General features: G+C 34.3%; 1 protein-coding gene across 2 annotated transcripts in view; it reads left to right on the forward strand.

Moving 5' to 3' along the window:
• Positions 1-20998, forward strand: part of CREBRF (CREB3 regulatory factor) — a 48536-nt gene that overhangs the window by 20891 nt on the left and 6647 nt on the right. The window contains exons 2-7 of one of the 2 annotated variants that reach the window (XM_003756831.4): positions 69-254; positions 9005-9130; positions 10451-11537; positions 18003-18197; positions 18928-19117; positions 19805-19878. In XM_003756831.4, coding sequence (XP_003756879.1) covers positions 246-254; positions 9005-9130; positions 10451-11537; positions 18003-18197; positions 18928-19117; positions 19805-19878 — 1681 coding nt within the window. In that variant the 5' untranslated portion in view covers positions 69-245. The remainder of the gene's footprint in view (positions 1-68; positions 255-9004; positions 9131-10450; positions 11538-18002; positions 18198-18927; positions 19118-19804; positions 19879-20998) is intronic. The other variant, XM_012552536.3, reaches the window with a different exon arrangement.

A 20998-nucleotide genomic window follows, 5' to 3' on the forward strand; every position in this document is an offset into this window, starting at 1 on the left:
ATTTTTGAAAGGTTAAGTTTTTTTTAAAAAGTTCAGTAAAGTTACTTTTTTTTTTTTTAATTCATTAGTTTCATGCAGAACTACTTAATGAAAACAGAGGTCCAAGCGATTGAACTGAAGGTATTCCGGTGAAAATCTGCCACTTATTGTATAAATTATTTTTTATCGTGAATTTAAAGCTGGAAAGGAATCTACAAGCAAGAAAAAAAAGTTTGGAATTAGACTCTCAGGATCTGGGCTTGGAAATGCCTCAGGTAAATCTTACTGAGTGTGAGTAGTCTTTTCTTATATTAGCTCAGCTGAAGTCAGTACTATTGGTGTTGTAAATTCTTACATCCCTGGTAAATCTACTGTGAGTAGTCCTCTTTATATTTGAGCTCAGCAGAGGTCAGAGCCATTGGTTGTAAAAGTTCTTACATTTCTCTAACTTGTAGAAGAAAGCTTCCCTATGTGTTTGGCCTTATACAGACCAGGTACAATCCTGTGTGTTAATCTAAAAGGGTCATTTTTCTCAATCTTGGCCTGTTGCCCCTCTTGGAGTTTGCACTGGGAAAATCTCCAAATATATCTTGCTCTCTATTTCCACAAATGTGAGTAATAGTACCCCCAGCTCCCATACATCAAGGAAACATGTGTTTGGGTAGAAAACAACAATTATTTTACCCTGCAGAAAATTTGGAAGATACAAAAGGATCATAAAAACCCATAAAGAGCTACATACAACTTAAAAGGCATTTGTAGTATACTTTTTGAAATAAATTAAGTTTGAAGTTGTCTGTAAAACAGTTGTTTGTTATTACAATAAGATTCTTACCCCTTACACTGTATTCCTTTAAAGTTTAGATTTCATTCATAAAGCAAATGTACTTTGGGAATGCTTCTATGAGACTTGCAATGTCTGAAGAACACACATTGATTGAATAGATGGCAAGACCAAATTTCTTATCCCTCTATTATGGTTTTCATTTCTAGCAGCAGAAGCCTTGTAGTGACTTTTTCAAGAGAAACCACTGTTCAACAATACTATTTCATTCTAGAAGGCTAGGTCTCTGAATTCTCAAACTTGGGAACTTTCAGACTTGATGTTACCCAATGATAACCTCCAAGACAAGCACTGCCCAGTATATCTTCCTTCTTTGACGAAAAGGTTAGATTCCTCAATCATACTACATCAGAAATCAAAATCCCCTTTTCTACCTAGAAGGTTGGTGGGATCAGGAACATTGTTTATGAACTTCCCTCTTGAGCTTAAGAGGCAAGCACATGTCTGCTTCTGCCATGTACTTCTGCAAGAAACACACCATTTCCTTAGCTGTTTTAATCTCTTTGTCTGGGAAAATCTATCAGGTCTTTGGTCCCTGATTTATGTTTAGAAGATGCTGAATGAATACATGGAATTCCCATAAATCTCCATGCCATATCAGTTCTTGATGGAGGGTAGACTATATAGGCCTTCTCCATAGCTGTATCCAAATGCATGTTTGCTTTGTTATTGAATTGGGCTATTGGCTTATTTTTGTAGGCATTTGAAAAGAAGTTGTTTGTCTCACAGTACATCTGTCCTGAGCCCTAGTCAGTCAGTCATCTTTGGGCTTCAGGGATTAGAACTGTCCAAATCAGGAACCATCTTATATACTTTTTTTTTTTTGTCTGTGTGTGTGTGTGTGTGTGTGTGCTGAGGCAATTGGGTTCTAAGTGAGTTGCCCGGGGTCACACAGCTAGGAAGTGTTAAGTGTCTGAGACCAAATTTGAACTGAGGTCCTCCTGATTTCAGGGCTGGTGCTCTATCCACTGTGCCATCTAGGCTGCCCCCACCTTTTATACTTTTTAACAGGACAATAATGAGCATGCCTCAGTAGTAGTGTCAGACTTAAATAGAAATGGATTCTTACAGGCAGTTAATTGATTTAGAAAACTACAAATTAACATCACTTATGTTTTTATTTTTTTTTAATTTTCAATTATATGTTAATCTGATTTGAATTTGACACCTTTGTCCTACACTATAAAGTAGGAGTAGTATTTCTATCAAATTCATCTGTTTTATTAATCAATTAAATTGATTAAACCTTTTCCCTTATTTTTTTTTCTCTTGAACTCTCTGTTTTTTCTTAATGTCCATTCATTTCTGACCATTCCCCTCATTACACTATCAAGTGATGCCAATCCTGACCTTGAGTCTGTCTTTATTCTGACATGTGCTCCTTATTTCCCCTTGGCTGTAACTCAAGAACTCAGCACCAAGCAACAAGGAATATGTCCAGAAAAGTCAGGAGAGTGTGAGAGTTGCTGATTTTACACTGGCTAGGACAGCTGCTAGAAGGATAGGACAGAACAAGTACTTCCCTAAATCAGTTTTTGATCATTAAACTGCCACAATTATCTCATCTCTACCTTAAGATTCTACTTCCATTCTACTCTCCTTCACTTATGCCCATAAAGTGAGGCCAAAAAGGAAGTAGTGATGAGGAAACAAAAGAAAAGCTATTTTTTTCTTCTAGATCTTTCCTGCCCTTTATTTACCATCATTTGATATCATTCATACTCTTATCTCCTTGAATCAGGTCATATTATTTTCCTTACCTCTTAACAACTTTTAAAAATAACTTCAAAAATACATTCTTGGGACATTTTTCTCTTAGTATTTTCCCATTGTGAGTTATTCCAATCAGAATCTTTTCTTTTAGTCTAATGTTTCTTTTTTCTTTTTTTCTCCTCTTTCCTTTGCTTGCATCCTTCTTTCTAAACATTTTTCATTTCATCTCCTCCTTACCAAATTGCTTTTCCTTATCCATTTCACAAATGGATTTAAATACAGAGACAATTTCAGATAGATTTATTTCATTATAGAGGCCTATAATATGTATTTAATATTTTGATTATTTAGAATTATCATGGGTTCTGGAGTTTGGAGCATGGAGAAAGTCAAACAAGATTCCTTTAATAGGGCTTTTCTTACTCTTTATAATCTCTAGCCCCATTACCAATTCAATGTCTGTCTTACTCAGCTAAACAAGAAGTTGGTGATTTGGGATACAGTGTATGAAACAAAAATAAATATATCTAACTATTAGTAGAATAGATTCTGTAGTTAGAGTACCTACTCCTTTGCTTGGCCCATCTCTCTGAATTTTAGAACCTATTATCAAGAAACTGAGCATGTGAAAAATTCTACTGACCCAAAAGCAATTATCTAGATTGACCATTGCTCTCTCTAGTAGCTTCCAAACATTGAATTTAATTAATTCAATCTGTCTCTGCAAATTACTTGCTTTTGCTAATATTACTACTACCTACGTCTGATAATTCACCTAGATAGACATAATATTTCTAAAAGGAATTTAAAGAGCATTGCTAAGGATTTATAAAGGCTAAGAAACTGAAAACCTCAAGGGCTCAGAAATTCATAGGATACCAAATTCAAGAAAGGAGCAACAATTAAACCCATGGCTTCAGATATTTATGTTCAAATGCAGATACACATACACATATAATAAGCAGAGTAAACTAGAGATCCCAATTCAAGAAGACAAATTCAACCCCATATATATATAAAATAATCAGGGTGTGAACTACAGATTTCAATTCAAGAGGATCCCATTAAATAACACTGAGATATAGCTGACTTATGACTTCTGTCTCAAATATGATTCTGGAAGGATATCCCTTATTCAAAAGGAATAGAGTAGATAAAAGGTGGGATGGGGTAGCATCATAGATTAAATCATCAAGAAGATATCTATCAACATTAGGGAATCTAAGATACAGAGGAAGGAAACATAATGGAAATAACTGGAGTGAAGATCAATGGAAGCATAAACATTAAAAAAAAATTCTTTCATTTGATTATATAAACACACTACCTGGACAAGAAGTAGTTGCAAATGAGAAACAGATTAAAAACCTGACATGATAATAATGAGGAAGAACTTAAATTATTTAAAAATCTGCTGAAGCATTGCCTCTTTAAAAGGAAGTAGTTCAAAAGCAGAGTAGTTCATAATTTCTTGACTTGCCTTCAAAAATTTGAGGAACTAATGAAGTACATATGTCTTCTGATCTGATTCGATGAACAAGAAACAGCTGTTTTCAAAGGTACAAATTACTGGAATCTTGTAGGGAGAGTGGCTTTTACTTTAGATTTTGTTATATAGAAGAATAGGAAAGTTGGGGATGGTCTGACATAGATTATAGATATGGAAGTTAAAATTTCATATGTTAAGGTCACATGTTAAGGTATGCCTGTTCATATGTTCATATGTTATGTTCATATGTTAAATTTCATTGTTAAGATTCTATGGTTACAATTTGGCAAAGGAAGCCAACATAGGGAGAATAGAAAACTATCAAAATTCTGAAGTAACAAAAAAATCCCAAACCTATTCTGATGATGTGGATAAAGGATTTTTCTATAGATAGTTACATAATTTTTATTATATATCTTAGATTTTTAAAGGTATGTATAGAAGATGTAAGAGCAGATAATTGAGGATAACTGCAGCAGCATGGCATAATATTGTAAGAGTAATCAGATTCTATAAGTGCAAATCCTTGGGACTTAGCTATACAATCAGTACTATCTATCTACATTGTTAGAGGAATTTTCTGATTGAGGAAATCAGAGGTTACACATTCCTGTAAGGAAAAATACTGTGGTGATATAGAGGGGGAAGGAGGAGAAGAACTATTAGGAAGTGAATGTGGTATAAATGCATTAATAAAACATATTTTAATGTACCTATAAAAAATAGAGTTAGGTGTTCTAAAGTTCAGAGTTATTTGGGACTAACAAGGAAACTTAAGAACATCAAAAAGAGGGATTTAATTATAGCTGGGAAAAGAGCAGGATAAAGAAGGTAGAAAACTGGTCAACTTTTATGTTACTTATGGGTTTTTTTCCTGTCTGACAAGAAAGAATGGAATTTGAAAAGATTTGTAATAGGGCTTGAAAATTAAAGGTAGATGGTAAGATAAAGAGGGAAAGTCACCAGCCCCAAATGAACTGTATTCTGGGTGGCTAAAATAACTGACAATTGTGTTTACTAAACCACTTTTAATGATCTTTAAAAGACAATGGAAGAAAGAGTACGTGCTGAAGTGGAGAAAGATAAATATCCTGATTTTCAAAAAATGGAGCAGAGTAGGATTTGTAGATGATAGGCCAGTGAGTTTAATTTTAATTGCTAGTGAAAATTTAGAGCATTATTAAGGGATAGTTCTGGAAAAGCAGCAATTACATAAAAACAGCATGGTTTCACAAACAGGTCGTCAGACTGATCCAGAGAGCTGAATTAGATCACATATACACAGTGGAGATCAACACAGCTGTGAGGGTTTCATAGCTATATGAAAGAGGAAAAGATACTAAAGGGGAATATCAGACTTTATTACTAAAAAAGGGTGACAAAGTCAACAGCTACTGACTTATATACCTAATTTCTCATCTTTATAACATTTTTATGAGAACAATCTACATATGCTTTGGGAGCATTTTTAATAAAGTATTCATATCCGAACAGGCAGGATTTCACAAATGATATTCCACAGAAGTATGTCTTTACCATTACAAAAAATACCAAGAATATAAGATTGTACTATTCTCGATGATTTTTTGAATATTGTGTGCATTTGATTTGGTAAAGCAAAATGCTACCTTAAATACTCTCTTCCAACAATTTGTATACCACCTCTACATCAAGATTATTCAGGATAACATTGTCCAAAAACAATCTGATCATTAATGACAGGCAAGGTACAAAACAGGAATACATACAAAACTGTTCAACAGTTTCATGGAGGAAATCCATTGAAGAAGTTTTCATTATGCATAGTGAGATCTTGCAGATGCCCCTGTTTGTACATGACATTTTGCTGGCTGCAGCAAGCCTTGCAATGTTGCTGAGCACTGGGAGAAGGGCTTAAAAGAACAGTGCTTATTGGCCAATTATGACATACAGTTCAATTGACAGCCTATAGAGGCTCATCCATCAATCAGCATATTTTGGTCAGAGAGGACAAGTCCTCTTAGAATTGGATAGCAAGAGAAATCTGAATTTCAGGAAATTTCAGAATTCCTCTAATGACCCTATATTCCTTTCAAAAACAAAGATCAATTTCAAAAACAAAACTCAAAAACTTAATACCATTATTTTATCTCTTTTATTGTATGAGTATATGTTGGGGAACACTATAGATTCCAAAGGATTAAACCCGCTTTCAGAAGGTAGGCTTCAATTCATTGCAGAAGGAACTATTAAAAAAGAGCAACTGGAGTGAATGATTTCATCAGAGAAATGTATGACAAAATAAAAATGGGTTGCTTGTGTGACAAGAGAAAAAGAAAATTGGAATACTGCTAATTTGATTCGTTAATATCTTTAAAATGTTAGGAAACAGCAGGGAAGGCTTGCTCATTGATCAGATGGTTCTGTGACAAACTTCAGTTAGGAAAAGGACAAGAGTTAAAATGTATGGGCAGGCAAATATGATTTGCAGTCTGCATCTGAAAAGAACATCCATATTATCACTGAGATTACAAATCTATTTGAGCATTATCAAACTAGCTTTATTTCCTTTATTTTTTGGCCTCGTTATTAGATTGGTGCTGTAGCTTCAGAGTTATCTTAGATTTTAGAAAAAGTTGATAAAGTCTTTAATGTTCTTATATACAAAAGATGTGTTGTAGATATTAGTATTTAGGCAAGATTCAGAACTGGTTCAATGATTGAGTAGTCATTAAATGTCAATTTAGAAGGAGGTTTCTAGTGGAGTGGCCTTATGCTATTTGATGTTTTTGTCAGTATCTTAGATAAATGTATAGAAGGCATGCTTAGCAGAATTGAAGATTTATAGTTAGAGATGACAAATCTATTGAGAGTTAAGAAACCAAAAAAGATCTCAATAAACCCAAATGAAGAACTAATCTAATAAATGGAAATTAAATAGTAATAAATGTGAAGTCTTACATTTATGTTTTCAGAAATCATTGTTCTCAGTACAAGATGAAAAAATAATAATTAGTTATCAGTTTTCTGAAAAATAAGATCTGAGAGGAAAGGACTTCAAATTTAACATAAGTCAACAGTGTGATAGAGTAACTCGAAAAACTAATATAACTTTAGGCTACATGAGAGAGGCATAGGGTCCAGGACTAGGGAATTGATAGTCTTGCTATATTTTGTCTTAATCAGACCACATTTAAGGTATTATGTTTCATTCTGAGCACTATTTAAGAAGAATATTGATAATCTGGAAAGAGTCCAGAAGAGAGCAACCAGGATGGTAATGGATCTTGCCAGATGAAGGTCCATTGAAAGAACTAGGGACATGTATTGGAGAAAAGACTTGTGTTAGGGATTTGATAGCTCTTTTGAAATGTTTAAAGTCCCATCTTGTGGAAGAGGTATTAAATGTGTACTGGTTGTCTTCTAGAGGACAGAACTAAGTAGGCATTGTTGGAAAATTCAGAGGTAAATTTAGGCTTGATGTAAGAAAAGATTCCTAACAATTAAGAGCTTTTACAAAGTAGAATGGATTTCATTGGAACCTTACCTCCCCTACCTCCCTCCACTTCAAAATATAAGTTTTAAAGCCAAGTCTGAATGACTGTTTGGGTAGATTTTATAGTGTTCAGGTGTAGATTGGATTAGGTATCCTCTGAAGGTCCTTGCTAATGTTAAGACTGTCACCTTTTTAAACTTCTTTTTCTTCACTTACCTTACATGTATGCAGTATGTCCACATCTGCACTTTCAGATAACTATCAATGTGACTTATAGCATCATCTTTCAAAATAAAGGGCAGGTAGAATAGGCTAGAGATAACTTCACTTAGTAGATTATTTCACAAACCATAAAGTTTGGTGCTTCCTAGTTCCTGGAGCCAAAGACAGTTTTCTTCTCTTGTGGTTGAGACAACAGGGAATCTTCTCTCTTACCACGAGGTATACCACAGGTATACCACTTCAGTTCCCATAAGTCAGTATCAGAAAAGGGGTGATGAAAAGCAGAGGCTATAGGTGACTTAATTAACTGAAATATCTTTTCAAATTGTTGTCTGAAAAATACCCCTTGGCTTTTGATTGCCTATATATAAAACTGTTTTTAAACATTTTCATTGCATACATTTTAAAAAGCACAAAATGTAGGTAAAAGTAATTGTGTTTATCTGAATAAAATGATAGGGATTGATTTTGAACCAGTCAGTTTTGTTTTAGAGGCAGCCACTGAGCCAATAAATCCTAACATATAATGAAACCACTCCTGTTTCTATTCTGGTTATTTAATCTACTAATATATAATAATAATAATAACAGAGGTCCCCTTCTAATGATCTTTTTCTCTATTTATTCTACTCCTGGCCTCAAATCTTCTACACTCTTCTCTTTTAACCAGAAAATAATGGTGACATGGATATAATAACAAGATTGAAACTATAAGGTGCTTTTATGTGGAGTCAGAAGATGCAGCTCCTGGAGTATGATGAATTATTTTTGGCTCCTATGTTTTTGAGGGGCTCAAACTATCAGTTCTGGGCAGTGACTCAAGTGATCTATTAGTTGTTAATATCATAGTGTGACATTATTGGAGGAAAATGAAAACTTTAATCTATTCATTCCCTTAGAAATATTAGAAAGTCTCCTAATATAGGAAATTTGAACAGAAAAGATCTTTTAATAGAGTTTATTGTTACAAAATGTTTTCATTGTATATAGTTTTATATAAAGCATCTGCTGAATAGACTGTGATCCTCTGGTGGATAAATAATCTTCTGGTGCCATTAACCATCGTAATTTCTGATACAGTGTTCGATTTTAATTACTTTTTAAATCATTCACCTGATGTAGATTGAGTTAGATAAGCAAAGCCCTGTTAAGCTTTACTTGCTAGAAAATACATTTTAAAAGATAAACTGTCTCAAACTGTAGTTTTTTTAAAGGAGAATAATAAAATAGGACTTCTTGAAGACTTCAGGTTTTTAAATTAAATAAAATTATTTCATTACAGCCTAGTGTAAGCGGAATGGACCCACCTTTTGGGGATGCCTTTCGAAGCCACACGTTTTCAGAACAGACTCTGATGAGCACAGATCTCTTAGCAAACAGTTCAGATCCAGATTTTATGTATGAACTGGTAAGTGGTACTTTCTTGGATTCTATTTTAATTGATTTAATATGGTTTTTTTTGGTGGAATTTTGTTTCTTTTTTTAATTGAGAAGCTAATAGATGGAGAGCAAGAATAAATGTGAGGTCAATATTGATTCTAATAAGCCTACTTCTAGTAATTTTTAGAACTACATAAACTTTCTGTATTTAGTAAGGAAACATATTTGTGAAAATTACATAAGGCCATTAAGATCCAGCAGGCAAATGAAGAAATAACTGTAATTAAAACTAAAAAGTATGGCATTATATTCAAAAGTATGAAGCCGAACAAAAGCAGTCACAAGTGATATTTGAAAAGGTTTGTCAATTATATTTAGTTGAGGAAATTCAACACTTTAAATAAGAATTGTTACTATTATACTTACATTATTATATATATTATACAGCAAGAATGTTGTTTCTACATTGGGGTATGAGAATCAAACTTATGTCCTGAATCTTATTCTTGGCTAAATTTCAAGTATCTTTGATCTTGTTTTTGCTTCTAAGTTCCTTCTTAATAAGACAGCATAGTTTTCCATGATGAGCTATATGATATTACTGTGATTACTGTTAAAGAGATACCAAATTTTTCTAAATATAAAGGAGCAAGAAAAAACAAACCTTTTTTGGTAGTGCTATTTATAGAATGTCCACTGAAGTCTTTTAGTCCCTCATTGTGGCACAAAGGTAACCTTGAATTATCAAAGGTTATGTCACTGTAATGTAATGTCTCTCAGCTCTTACCACACTGGAATGGCTTTGAGCACAGTCCAAGTGACAACCTGTATGCCTGTAGTGTGAGGATCAGCCTAGCCAAGTGTGGAAAGGCTTATCAACAAAAGATTGGACTTCAGGTATTGAATATTTTTAGCCACAGAAATTCATGAAGACAGTCTGTTAAAGTATAGAGATACATTGGTGGCAGAAATAGCCATATTTGTGATATCATAGCTTCCTCATGTGAAGCATTTATAGTATATAAGTATATAGTATATATACTATACTATATAGTAGTATATAGTATATAGCATGCATAGTATAGAAGAGCTCTTAATATTTATGCTATATTCCAGACTTGAAGGAAGAACATTTGAAAAATTCTGGCATCAAGAACCTCTTAAAGGACATATTTCCCTATTTTTTGTTAAATTCATGGAGGCAAGCAAATTATATAGAATTGTATATAAGTGTCTTGGCTTTAATGTAAAATAAATCGTTAGTGTGGCATTTGTAAATAAGAGAAAGGGGAATTGTATTTTTCCCCCTAAAATATGGTGCTGTTTTTTGTCTCATTTTCCTACTCAGGATAGAGAAATGAACTACCAACAGAATCCCAGAGACAACTTTCTTTCTTTGGAGGAGTGCAAAGATGTTGAAAATCTGGAGACTTTCACAGATGTCCTGGATAATGAGGCTGCTTTAACCTCAAACTGGGAACAGTGGGATACATACTGTGAAGACTTAACAAAGTATACTAAACTGACTAGCTGTGACATCTGGGGAACAAAAGAAGTGGATTACCTGGGTCTTGATGACTTCTCTAGCCCCTACCAAGATGAGGAGGTCATAAGTAAAACTCCAACTTTGGCCCAACTTAATAGTGAGGATTCTCAGCCAGTATCTGATTCCCTTTATTATCCTGACTTGCTTTTTAGTGTCAAACAGAACCCCTTGACCTCTTCATTCCCTGGGAAAAAGATAGCAACCCGAGCTGCTGCCCCAGTGTGCTCATCTAAGACTATTCAGGCTGAGGTTCCTTTGTCAGACTGTGTTCAAAAGGCAAGCAAACCCACATCAAGCACACAAATCATGGTGAAGACCAACTTGTATCATAATGAAAAGGTGAATTTTCATGTTGAATGTAAAGACTATGTTAAAAAGGCAAAGGTAAAGATCAATCCAGTTCAGCAGACTCGGCCCTTGTTGAGCCAGGTTCATGCTGATGCAGCAAAAGAAAATACCTGTTATTGTGGAGCTGTAGCAAAGAGACAAGAAAAAAAAGGAATCGATACACTTCAGAGTCACATAACTCCTACTTTGCCTTTTAAAGAGACCCAGGAACTACTTCTCAACCCTCCTCCCCAGGAGACTACAGGGTTAATTGTGTCGGGAGAAAGCAGCAGTCTTTCTGCCAGCACATCGGTCTCAGATCCATCCCAGAAAAAAGAAGAGCACAATTATTCTCTTTTTGTTTCCGACAACCTGGGTGAGCAACAAGCCAAGTGCAACCCCGAAGATGATGAAGAGGATGAAGATGATGTTGATGATGAAGACCATGATGAAGGGTTTGGCAGTGAACATGAGCTATCCGAAAATGAGGAGGAAGAAGAGGAAGAAGAAGATTATGAAGATGACAAAGATGATGATATTAGTGACACTTTCTCTGAACCAGGTATTGTAAAAAAATATATAGATTAACAGAGCTTTTAAAAATTGAATGCGAAAGCTTTTCTTGGGGTGAATTACCTCGTTTGGAGACTGGAAGAAGTCAGTGGTATTTTGACTATAAGTAGTTCCAAAGTTGTTATTTGTTTAGATATTATAGTTAATGCTTTGGGCCCAATTCTTAGTTTATCTTAATAAGTATTCTTGTTTGTCACCTCGTTCATTACCTTTCCAAAGAGGCTAAGAATCCATTAGTATGAAAGTAATTTTATTTCTGAGTGTGTCTTTCCAGTATAGTGAAGATAAATTAGGAGGAGATCCTGAATTGACTTAGTGTCAGTTTCAACTACTCATACCCATATGGTTTTCATTTAAAAAATAAAGGGATTTTTTTTTTTTTTGCTCCTGCTTCAATTTTCATTTGCAGAATATTTTTATTGAAAGAGAATATATAAATGGAGGGGAAGAGCTTAAGGTAATAAAAGAACTTTTAGGAACAGAGTAAAAAAAATTTTTATGTGTATTACTTAAACATGAAAGGGGAAAAAAAAGGAAAGTTAGCCTTGAAAGGTTTTTCTACCTTCAGGGTGTAAATCTTGTGCATGAAAATGATACTGCTGAATGAAAGTCTTGGCCAATGCTGTACTTTTGTATTTTGGCAAATTTGTTTAAATAAATACAATTGTTTCATGTAAACTTAAAATAGTAGTTCAATGCAAGATATAACAATCAGTACAGAGGGATTTTTAAAAAAATCTAATCTTCAAAAGATACTCTGTTTATAATATTATCTTTACTGTCTTCATTTTTGGAGCAAAAATTTCTGGAATTTTAGTCAGTATAAACATTGGTATTCAGTTTCTGGTTGTTTAGTTGTTCTGATCTCTTGGTTAGAAGTGGTTTCTTTTACCCAAATATTTCACCATTTATTAAAGACAACCAAGTCATTTTGCATAGGATCTATACCCACCATCTTTGATATATTTTAGGATGGGGATGGAAAATAGTGGTTCTCTTTTTTTGCTTGCCAGTAAGGAAAATGTTCATCATGGTTCTCCCTGATAATTTGATTTCTGGAATGACTGGGGGGATTTTCTAGTTGGGAAATTAATTTTGAGTGCTAATGGCGACTGACCAGATCAAGCTGACATAATAGTGAATCAGAATGGTTGTTCTGAGCCCTGTGTTTTGACAAAAAGAGAAAAAGGAGAGTGGTGGAAAAGGTGACATTGTTAGCCAGTGATAATAACTGATATTTATATAGTACTTTGAAGGATTGCAAAACACTGTGAAAAACCCCTCACTTGATCTTCCCAACAACCTTGTGAAGCAGGTACTAAGACAGACGTTATTATCTCCACTTTACTTTCAATTAAAATGAAGCTTTGAGAGAGAAAATGAATTCCTTGTTACAGTACTGGTGTGTGAAACAGATGGGATTTGAACCCTGATCTTCCTGACTCTAGTTCCAAGATTCTGTCCCTTACATAGTACCTCTCTCTCTCTCTCTCTCTCTCTCTCTCTCTCTCTCTCTCTCATACACACACAGACAAAACTGTATTGCTCATTTACTTATCAGCCAATAAGTTCCATGATCATCAGAGCAAATCCAATAGGAACTTCCCTTCTTTGCCTGTGTGTACTCTCCATTCAGATTATGTTACATATTGTGATTTCTTTCCTCTCTCAACATTGCCTTTAATGTTCTTGATTTCACATGTTAAAAGATACTTGGGAAGGGAAGAAGAAAGGAACACATAGCATGCTTTGCCTCAAGCCCATTACACCCACCTCAGGGATTGCCATGGATCCTAAATAAAGACAGCTATGCTATTTAGGTTCCTTCAAAAGAATATGCAGTTTGAATTGTCTAACCAGAAATGATGGTACATTTCTTCTCATTCATTTCCTCCTGTAACCAGCAATATTTATTTGTGAAGCAACTGATTAAGTTTAGTTAGGCAAGCCAGGTTGTGACTATGGAACAGAGTAGTGTTAACTGGCATTTGTGGGGATCAAATTTTCATCTTGTCCTTGTTAACACAGTGCTAAATATTAAAGGGGCATTTAGTTCTCTTGTTTCCAGTTGACTTAATTTGTGTTATGTAGACATTTCTTACAATGAAAATGAACAATTGACTCAATTAGTTAAAAAAACCATCAATACAAAGTTACGGTATTATTTGGACGTTAGCAAATATGAATAATGAAAATTTTAAAATACCTTCTATTTATACAGAAGAACTAAACAAATAACTTTAGCAACCCAAAAGTAAAGTACTGGAGAGAAGCAGAAGGAAATACTTTGAAACAGAAGTGTGCCAATTTGGGGTGGGTTGATAGGTTTAATTTGTGGTGTTCTTCACCAGTTTACAAAGGCTCTTTTGTGACTAGGTCACTTGATGCTGTTTCTTGGCTGATGGCTATACCAGCTCATGAGCCTAAAAACTTAAGGGGTGGAGGGGGCATGGGATTTAGAATAGAGTTTCAGTCCCTGTTCTGGACCTGCTCCCAAGATTACATAGAGCTCATTCAGTAGCCAGCCCACAACTGGAGCCACAACTGGAGTCATGGGTCCAAGCATGCTGGCTTGGGTACCAAAGTGAAACTTTACTTTGTAATCACTATTTACTGACTTCTCAAGAATTTTGTATTTCCCCTTTCCCCTCAGATATTACTTACTCCCTGCAAATTTTTCCTGTCAAAAACAATTTTTAAGGATCTCTTTTGGAATTATGTTTAAAAATTTAGTACAGCCAAATTTGCTTTTACTGGTCACTTAAGTATCTCCTATATAATACTTTCTGTGATTCTAACATTGTGGTATTTTCCAACTTGATAGATGCAAGATACAGAAAAATATTTTACAAGAAAGCAAGGTCAAATGAGGAATGTCAAAATTGGTGACTATATAAAGAGGGGTGCCCAATTATTAAGTAAAAAAGCACACTTCATCAGTAGATCAGTATATCTAAGTAGAAACAATGGTGCTTTTAAAGTCTTCTTCTATATAGGTTTAAGCAAAGGCAAACTGGACTGTGAAAAATTACATCTTAGAGTAAGCTCTAGTAATTCTTCCCACTCTACCCAGCACAGTAACCAGCCTCTTAAGCCTTTCTGTTCTTCCATAAGCCCAGCAATGTTTGATGAGGAGAGGAAGTGGCCTCTGAGTTTGGTTTTTAAAAATAAAGAGTGAAGAGGGGAAGAGGGAAGGCATTCTAGGTATGGGACAGTGTGCGCCAAAGCATAGATATGTTGAGAGCACTGTGTCCTAGTGCACAGACTCAGACTGTCTCATTTGTTTGTAGTATAAAATATATCAGGGTAGTTATGTGAGGTAAAGCAGAAAACTATAAAGGTTTTTGGATGTCAGCCATGGGAGTCTGAAACTTATTTACCCAGTTGAGTAGTTAGGGAGAAACTGAATATTTGAAGGTTATTTTGTTTTCTTTTTAAAACTTGTTTTATTGATGTGTTTTTTTAAAAGCATCATTGTTATTTTCCAGTGATTCCCAACAGAACCTACTTTCCCTTGTAACAGAGAATTCAAGCCAAACAAGTCCCCACAGTGGACTATTATATTTTTCCTGCACCTGTTATCTCTGACTTCTGTGATGATAATACAAGGCCACACTTTACTATAAAGTCAGAGTTGGACATTATATTGATCAGAATTTGGAAGTCTTTCAGTGTTTTCTTTTATATTATTATGGTCATCATGCAATTTTTTCTTCTGGTTCTACTTACCTCACTACATATCAATTTATCTGAATCATTCCAAATTTCTCTGAATTTTTCATATTCATCGTTTCTTATGAAACAGTAATATTTGATGACACTAATATATCACATATTATACATAATATATCATTTTCAGTCATTCTCCAGATCCAGTTTTTTGCTATTACAAAAATATTTTAGTCTATGGAACTTTTTATTAATCTCCTTATGGTGTATTAGTGGTAGTGTTGGATAAAAGGGTAAATAACAGCTGAACGATTTTTCCATTAGTGAATTTGAGCAAAATTGTGACAAAATCAGATATTAATAATATTGCCTGGACAAAGCATGTTGTATATGTGCACTTGTATATACATATACCTTTATGTGCACATACATTGTATACACACAATAGAACTTCTTTTTCCAATGAAAAATTTGAGCAATAGTGATAAGACCAGGTTTATATATTAGAAAGATTACTCTCTTATGAAAACTGAAGAATAAATAAAATGAAAAAAGAGGAATAGAAAAGCTACAAAGAGGCTATGTATAATCCAGTTATAGGCACAGTAATAGAGCTTTGTAACTAGAGTAATGACAGTAAGAATAGAGAAGTAAGGGATGGATGTGCAAAAGTACAAGTAAAGAAATGCCTATCAACCCAGAAGTTTTGGGAATGGTATTAGCTCTCTAATTTTTATTTTTTTTTTGCTTGTGAAATAGCCAAATTGGACAATAAAGAATCCCTTTTGGTTGATTTACCAGTGAAGATTGCATTCAATTAAAAAAAAAAAAAAACCAGAAGCAATGAAAAGATGCTCCAAGTCATTATTAATCAGAGAAATGCAAATTAAGACAACTCTAAGATACCACTACACACCTGTCAGATTGGCTAAGATGACAGGAAAAAATAATGATGATTGTTGGAGGGGATGTGGGAAAACTGGGACATTGATTCATTGTTGGTGGAGTTGTGAACGAATCCAACCATTTTGGAGAGTAGTTTGGAACTATGCTCAAAAAGTTATCAAACTGTGCATACCCTTTGATCCAGCAGTGTTACTACTGGGATTATATCCCAAAGAGATTATAAAGAAGGGAAAGGGACCTGTATGTGCACGAATGTTTGTGGCAGCCCTTTTTGTAGTGGCTAGAAACTGGAAACTGAATGGATGTCCATCAGTTGGAGAATGGCTGAATAAATTGTGGTATATGAAAATTATGGAATATTACTGTTCTGTAAGAAATGACCAACAGGATGATTTCAGAAAGGCCTGGAGAGACTTACACGAACTGATGCTGAGTGAAATGAGCAGGACCAGGAGATCATTATATACTTCAACAACAATACTAGATGATGACCAGTTCTGATGGATCAGGCCATCCTCAGCAACGAGATCAACCAAATCATTTCTAATGGAGCAGTAATGAACTGAACTAGCTATACCCAGAAAAAGAACTCTGGGAGATGACTAAAAACCATTACATTGAATTCCCAATCCCTATATTTATGCACACCTGCATTTTTGATTTCCTTCACAAGCTAATTGTACAATATTTCAGAGTCTGATTCTTTTTGTACAGCAAAATAACGTTTTGGTCATGTATACTTATTGTGTATCTAATTTATATTTTAATATATTTAACATCTACTGGTCATCCTGCCATCTAGGGGAGGGGGTGGGGGGGTAAGAGGTGAAAAATTGGAACAAGAGGTTTGGCAATTGTTAATGCTGTAAAGTTACCCATGTATATATCCTGTAAATAAAAGGCTATTAAATAAAACAAAAAAAAAAAAAAAACAAAAAACAAACAAACAAAAAAAAACAGAAGCAGCTAGGTGGCGCAATGGATAGAGCACCAGTCCTGAAGTCAAGAGGACCTGAGTTCAAATCAAATCTCTGAGACATTTAACACTTCCTAGCTGTGTGACCATGGGCAAGTCATTTAGCCCCAATTGTCTCAGAAAAAAAAAAGGCAGTTTAAAAAGGGGGCAAATTACCTTTTATCTGATGGCCAGTGATATAATAGGTACTTGCTATAATTTTCTAGAAGTTAAGAAGAGAACAAGAGTGTTTACCCTAGCAACTCTAAATAGCAGTTTGTCATCATGGAAATTTACCTGGTTCAACTATCTGTGAATTTCAGTAAAGTTTTTATTATGTCACAAGTCAGAAAAACAGTGGAATTCACTATAGATTGCTCTTTTTAAAAAAAAGTTTAAATATTTTTGAAATTCTAGGGTTTGACCTCCCTTCAGACTTTGTTTCATAGTTGTATGTAACTGACATTTTAGAGAATAATTTTTAAAAATTATTTTAAAATAATTTTTATTTTAAATAAGAGAGGAGAATCTTAGAGATTCTCCCTAGAATCTGCCTAGATATCCGAGGATGGTATGATTATTTTGTTTTATTATTAATCACTGCATTTTTAGAAAGTTTTCGTTTTCCACATTAAATGTCATTTTGTAATTTGTGCTTAACATCTTTAGCTTATATATCTAGTAGAATAGAAATTTCTTGGGAGTAGTAAAACATTTCATTTTTTTTTTTTTTTTTTTGTCTTTGAATCCCTTGTATCCAGCACAGTACCTGTTTTCAGACTAACAGGAGTTTAATTTAGCAAGTTACAAATAGAATAAGAGTTTATCAATTACACTGAAGAAAATCAACAAATTTGCTTAAAATTTTGTGCATTTTTTGAAGTTACCTAGAAACTATTTTGAGATTTTTGTTTTTCCTCACAGGTTATGAAAATGACTCAGTTGAAGACTTAAAGGAGATGACTTCAGTATCTTCGCGGAAGAGAGGCAAGAGAAGGTACTTCTGGGAGTATAGTGAACAACTAACACCATCACAACAAGAGAGGATGCTAAGGCCATCTGAATGGAACAGAGACACTTTGCCAAGTAATATGTATCAAAAAAATGGCTTGCATCATGGTAAGAGGGGATTGTTGTCAAGTAATTAGTACCACTAGTTCTGGAGCACTGTCTTGAATATAGATGTTAAATTTAATGCTCCTTTGGTGAATCCAGATGTTTGAACAAGAGAAAGAAGGGAGAATAGAGTAAGTGTAGCAGCAAAACCAGTTTTCTCATCACAACCACTTCCTACTCACAGGTAGAAGCCCTGGGGCCACACAGTCTCCTTCCCCAGTTCTTTCGGTTTGATTCTGATCTTAGCACCTAAAAATAGTGAAGAAATAACAAAAATAGCTACATTGCAAATGACAATAGATGTTAGGGATTGGGGGATAGATTGGAGCAGTAGATAAACTTTTTATTTATAATATAGTTGGGGAGGGGGTGGAATGGCTAATTGTTGAATTCATAATCCTAGTGAAGTTACTTGTAGTTAAATAGCACTCACAGATGTGGCTGGGAGTAAAGAAAAGAGCTGGAGGCTAGTGTCTCCAGGGATAGAACCAAGATGTAGTTTCCCTCTTCATTCATTGCATGATGGGTGGAAGGGAAATATGCCTGCCATTTCTTAGCACTTCTGAGATGAATAGGTGTCCTCTATTTGAATGACTAACCTTTATTTACATGTCATACTTTTTAATCCTAAGTAAAAACCAAGCTTTAGAATAGCAGCTTTATAAAAATGTATTCCCTTCTGTTTAAATGATTTGTTTGAGGACAGTAGAGTGTTTCTTTTTTTCCTTAATAGGAAAATATGCAGTAAAGAAGTCACGGAGAACTGATGTTGAAGACCTGACTCCAAATCCCAAAAAACTGCTTCAGATTGGAAATGAACTAAGGAAACTGAATAAGGTGATTAGTGATCTGACACCAGTCAGTGAACTTCCCTTAACTGCCAGACCCAGGTCAAGGAAAGAAAAGAACAAGCTAGCTTCCAGGTAAGTTTTGATGATTTTTATCTCTATAAATGAATTCTCTGAACTAGGATTATTCTTTTAGTGAGCTGTACAGAAGAGACATCTTCAAACTATGTAGAAAAATGCTATATTTTCTACTCTTTGGAAACATTTTAAGGTCAGTGTGGAATTTTTCTTTTTAATGGGAAAAATTAATTACATATTAGATCATTCAGTTTTTATACAGTATTGGAAAATTAAATTGTAGTTTTTAGTCTGTTACACTTAAATAATCAGAATCTATTCAAATTGTAATCAAATTTGAGTATGTCAGCACAATACCTAATTTTGTGTTGGGTATAAGTGGCACTAGGAGCAGTAAGCTTAGCTAGAGTGTCACTATATTTATCAGGGAAGTGCTCCTGGGCTGAAGCCAAAGGTGAGGCAGGCAAGGGAGGATATGGACCCTGCTGTCAGAAATGCTTGCCCTGGCATAAAACACTGATTACTCTGCCCTAGTTACAGTTCTAGTGTGGGGTTACATTTTTTGGTAGTAACAATTTTCCTAGATATCAGGCTTTTGATCCCATAACAACAGAAGACATTAGTTTTTATTCCTTTTAGAAAGTTTCTGATAGTTGGGAGAGTTTAAAGGAACATTCTGAATATATTCTGATTAAACTGATTAAAAAGCAAACAAAAGTTAACTAAATACTTTTTCCTTTATAGGGCTTGCAGACTAAAGAAAAAAGCTCAATATGAAGCTAATAAAGTGAAATTATGGGGTCTTAATACAGAATATGGTAATGTTTTAAGAAATTTACTAGTATTGTACAGAATTATTTTAACTACTCCCTTTTCCACTTACCCACTCTTATCATCTTCTCTCTTGCCCAGCCTCTATCTTATGCCACCTTCCTGTTTATCCACCAACTCACCAAACTGTTGTGTTCTCTCCCCTATCTGCCCACTGACTCTTTGGAATATATAAATACTTGTATGTATATCTGGTCTAGATGGTTCTACACTATACCAAATGTTACTTTTACTCTTTTATTCATCTTGTGAAAACTTATTTTTAAGAATTCCATTCATAATCTCGCTTTACAAATTTGATGCATGGTTTGCATGTGTGATTCATTCTTGAAAATCACTCACATCATTTTTGTTGAGTGAACCATTGATGTAAACTTTCACTTTCCTTTAATATAAAAACAAACATGAAAAACATATTGGAATCTTAATACAACATATGCTACACTGAGTAGTCAAACCAGTTGTGTGGTGAAGATAAACAAGAAATATTATTTGTTTTAGTTGCTGAGAGGAGAGTTGGCCTTTGATCTGTGTACGTAGCCAGAGCTCCCATGGTCTGGTGTATCAACCACAAATGCTTGTATTGCTTATCTATTTCTAAATGTAGTCCCTTTCATGTGTAGCTAAATATCTCATAGACAGGTTGTGACTTCCATGAAAAAAACATGTAGATGTTATTGTTCTAGGTAAGAAAAATAAGTTCATGAATTATTCAATTCTCAAAGTTAGCTTATGCTTTGGACACCTGTTTCCCTTTAAAAGTGTTAAAACTGAAATAAGTTCCTTACAATGACACATATGGTGGGAGAGGTGTTTTGAACTAGACAAAATCTGGAGGTTTTACTGTACTATATTGCAAACACAATATGAATCAATAGTTTAATGTGGCATTATAAAAAGTGAACTCTGTTTTAGGCTTATATATAGAAAGAAGTCTGTTTTGTTATTATTGTTTTTAGAAAATTTAATAATCCCACTGAACTCTGATCAGATCTGATCACATCTAAATTTTAAGTTTGATTCAAACTGCTGCTATATTCTCAAAAGATATTCACAAACTAAAAACATGTTCAAAGGAAAGCAACTATGGTTGTCAGGAAGCTGGGA

This window comes from Sarcophilus harrisii, chromosome 2, assembly GCF_902635505.1.
Source record: "Sarcophilus harrisii chromosome 2, mSarHar1.11, whole genome shotgun sequence".
NCBI classification, from domain to species: Eukaryota; Metazoa; Chordata; class Mammalia; order Dasyuromorphia; family Dasyuridae; genus Sarcophilus; species Sarcophilus harrisii.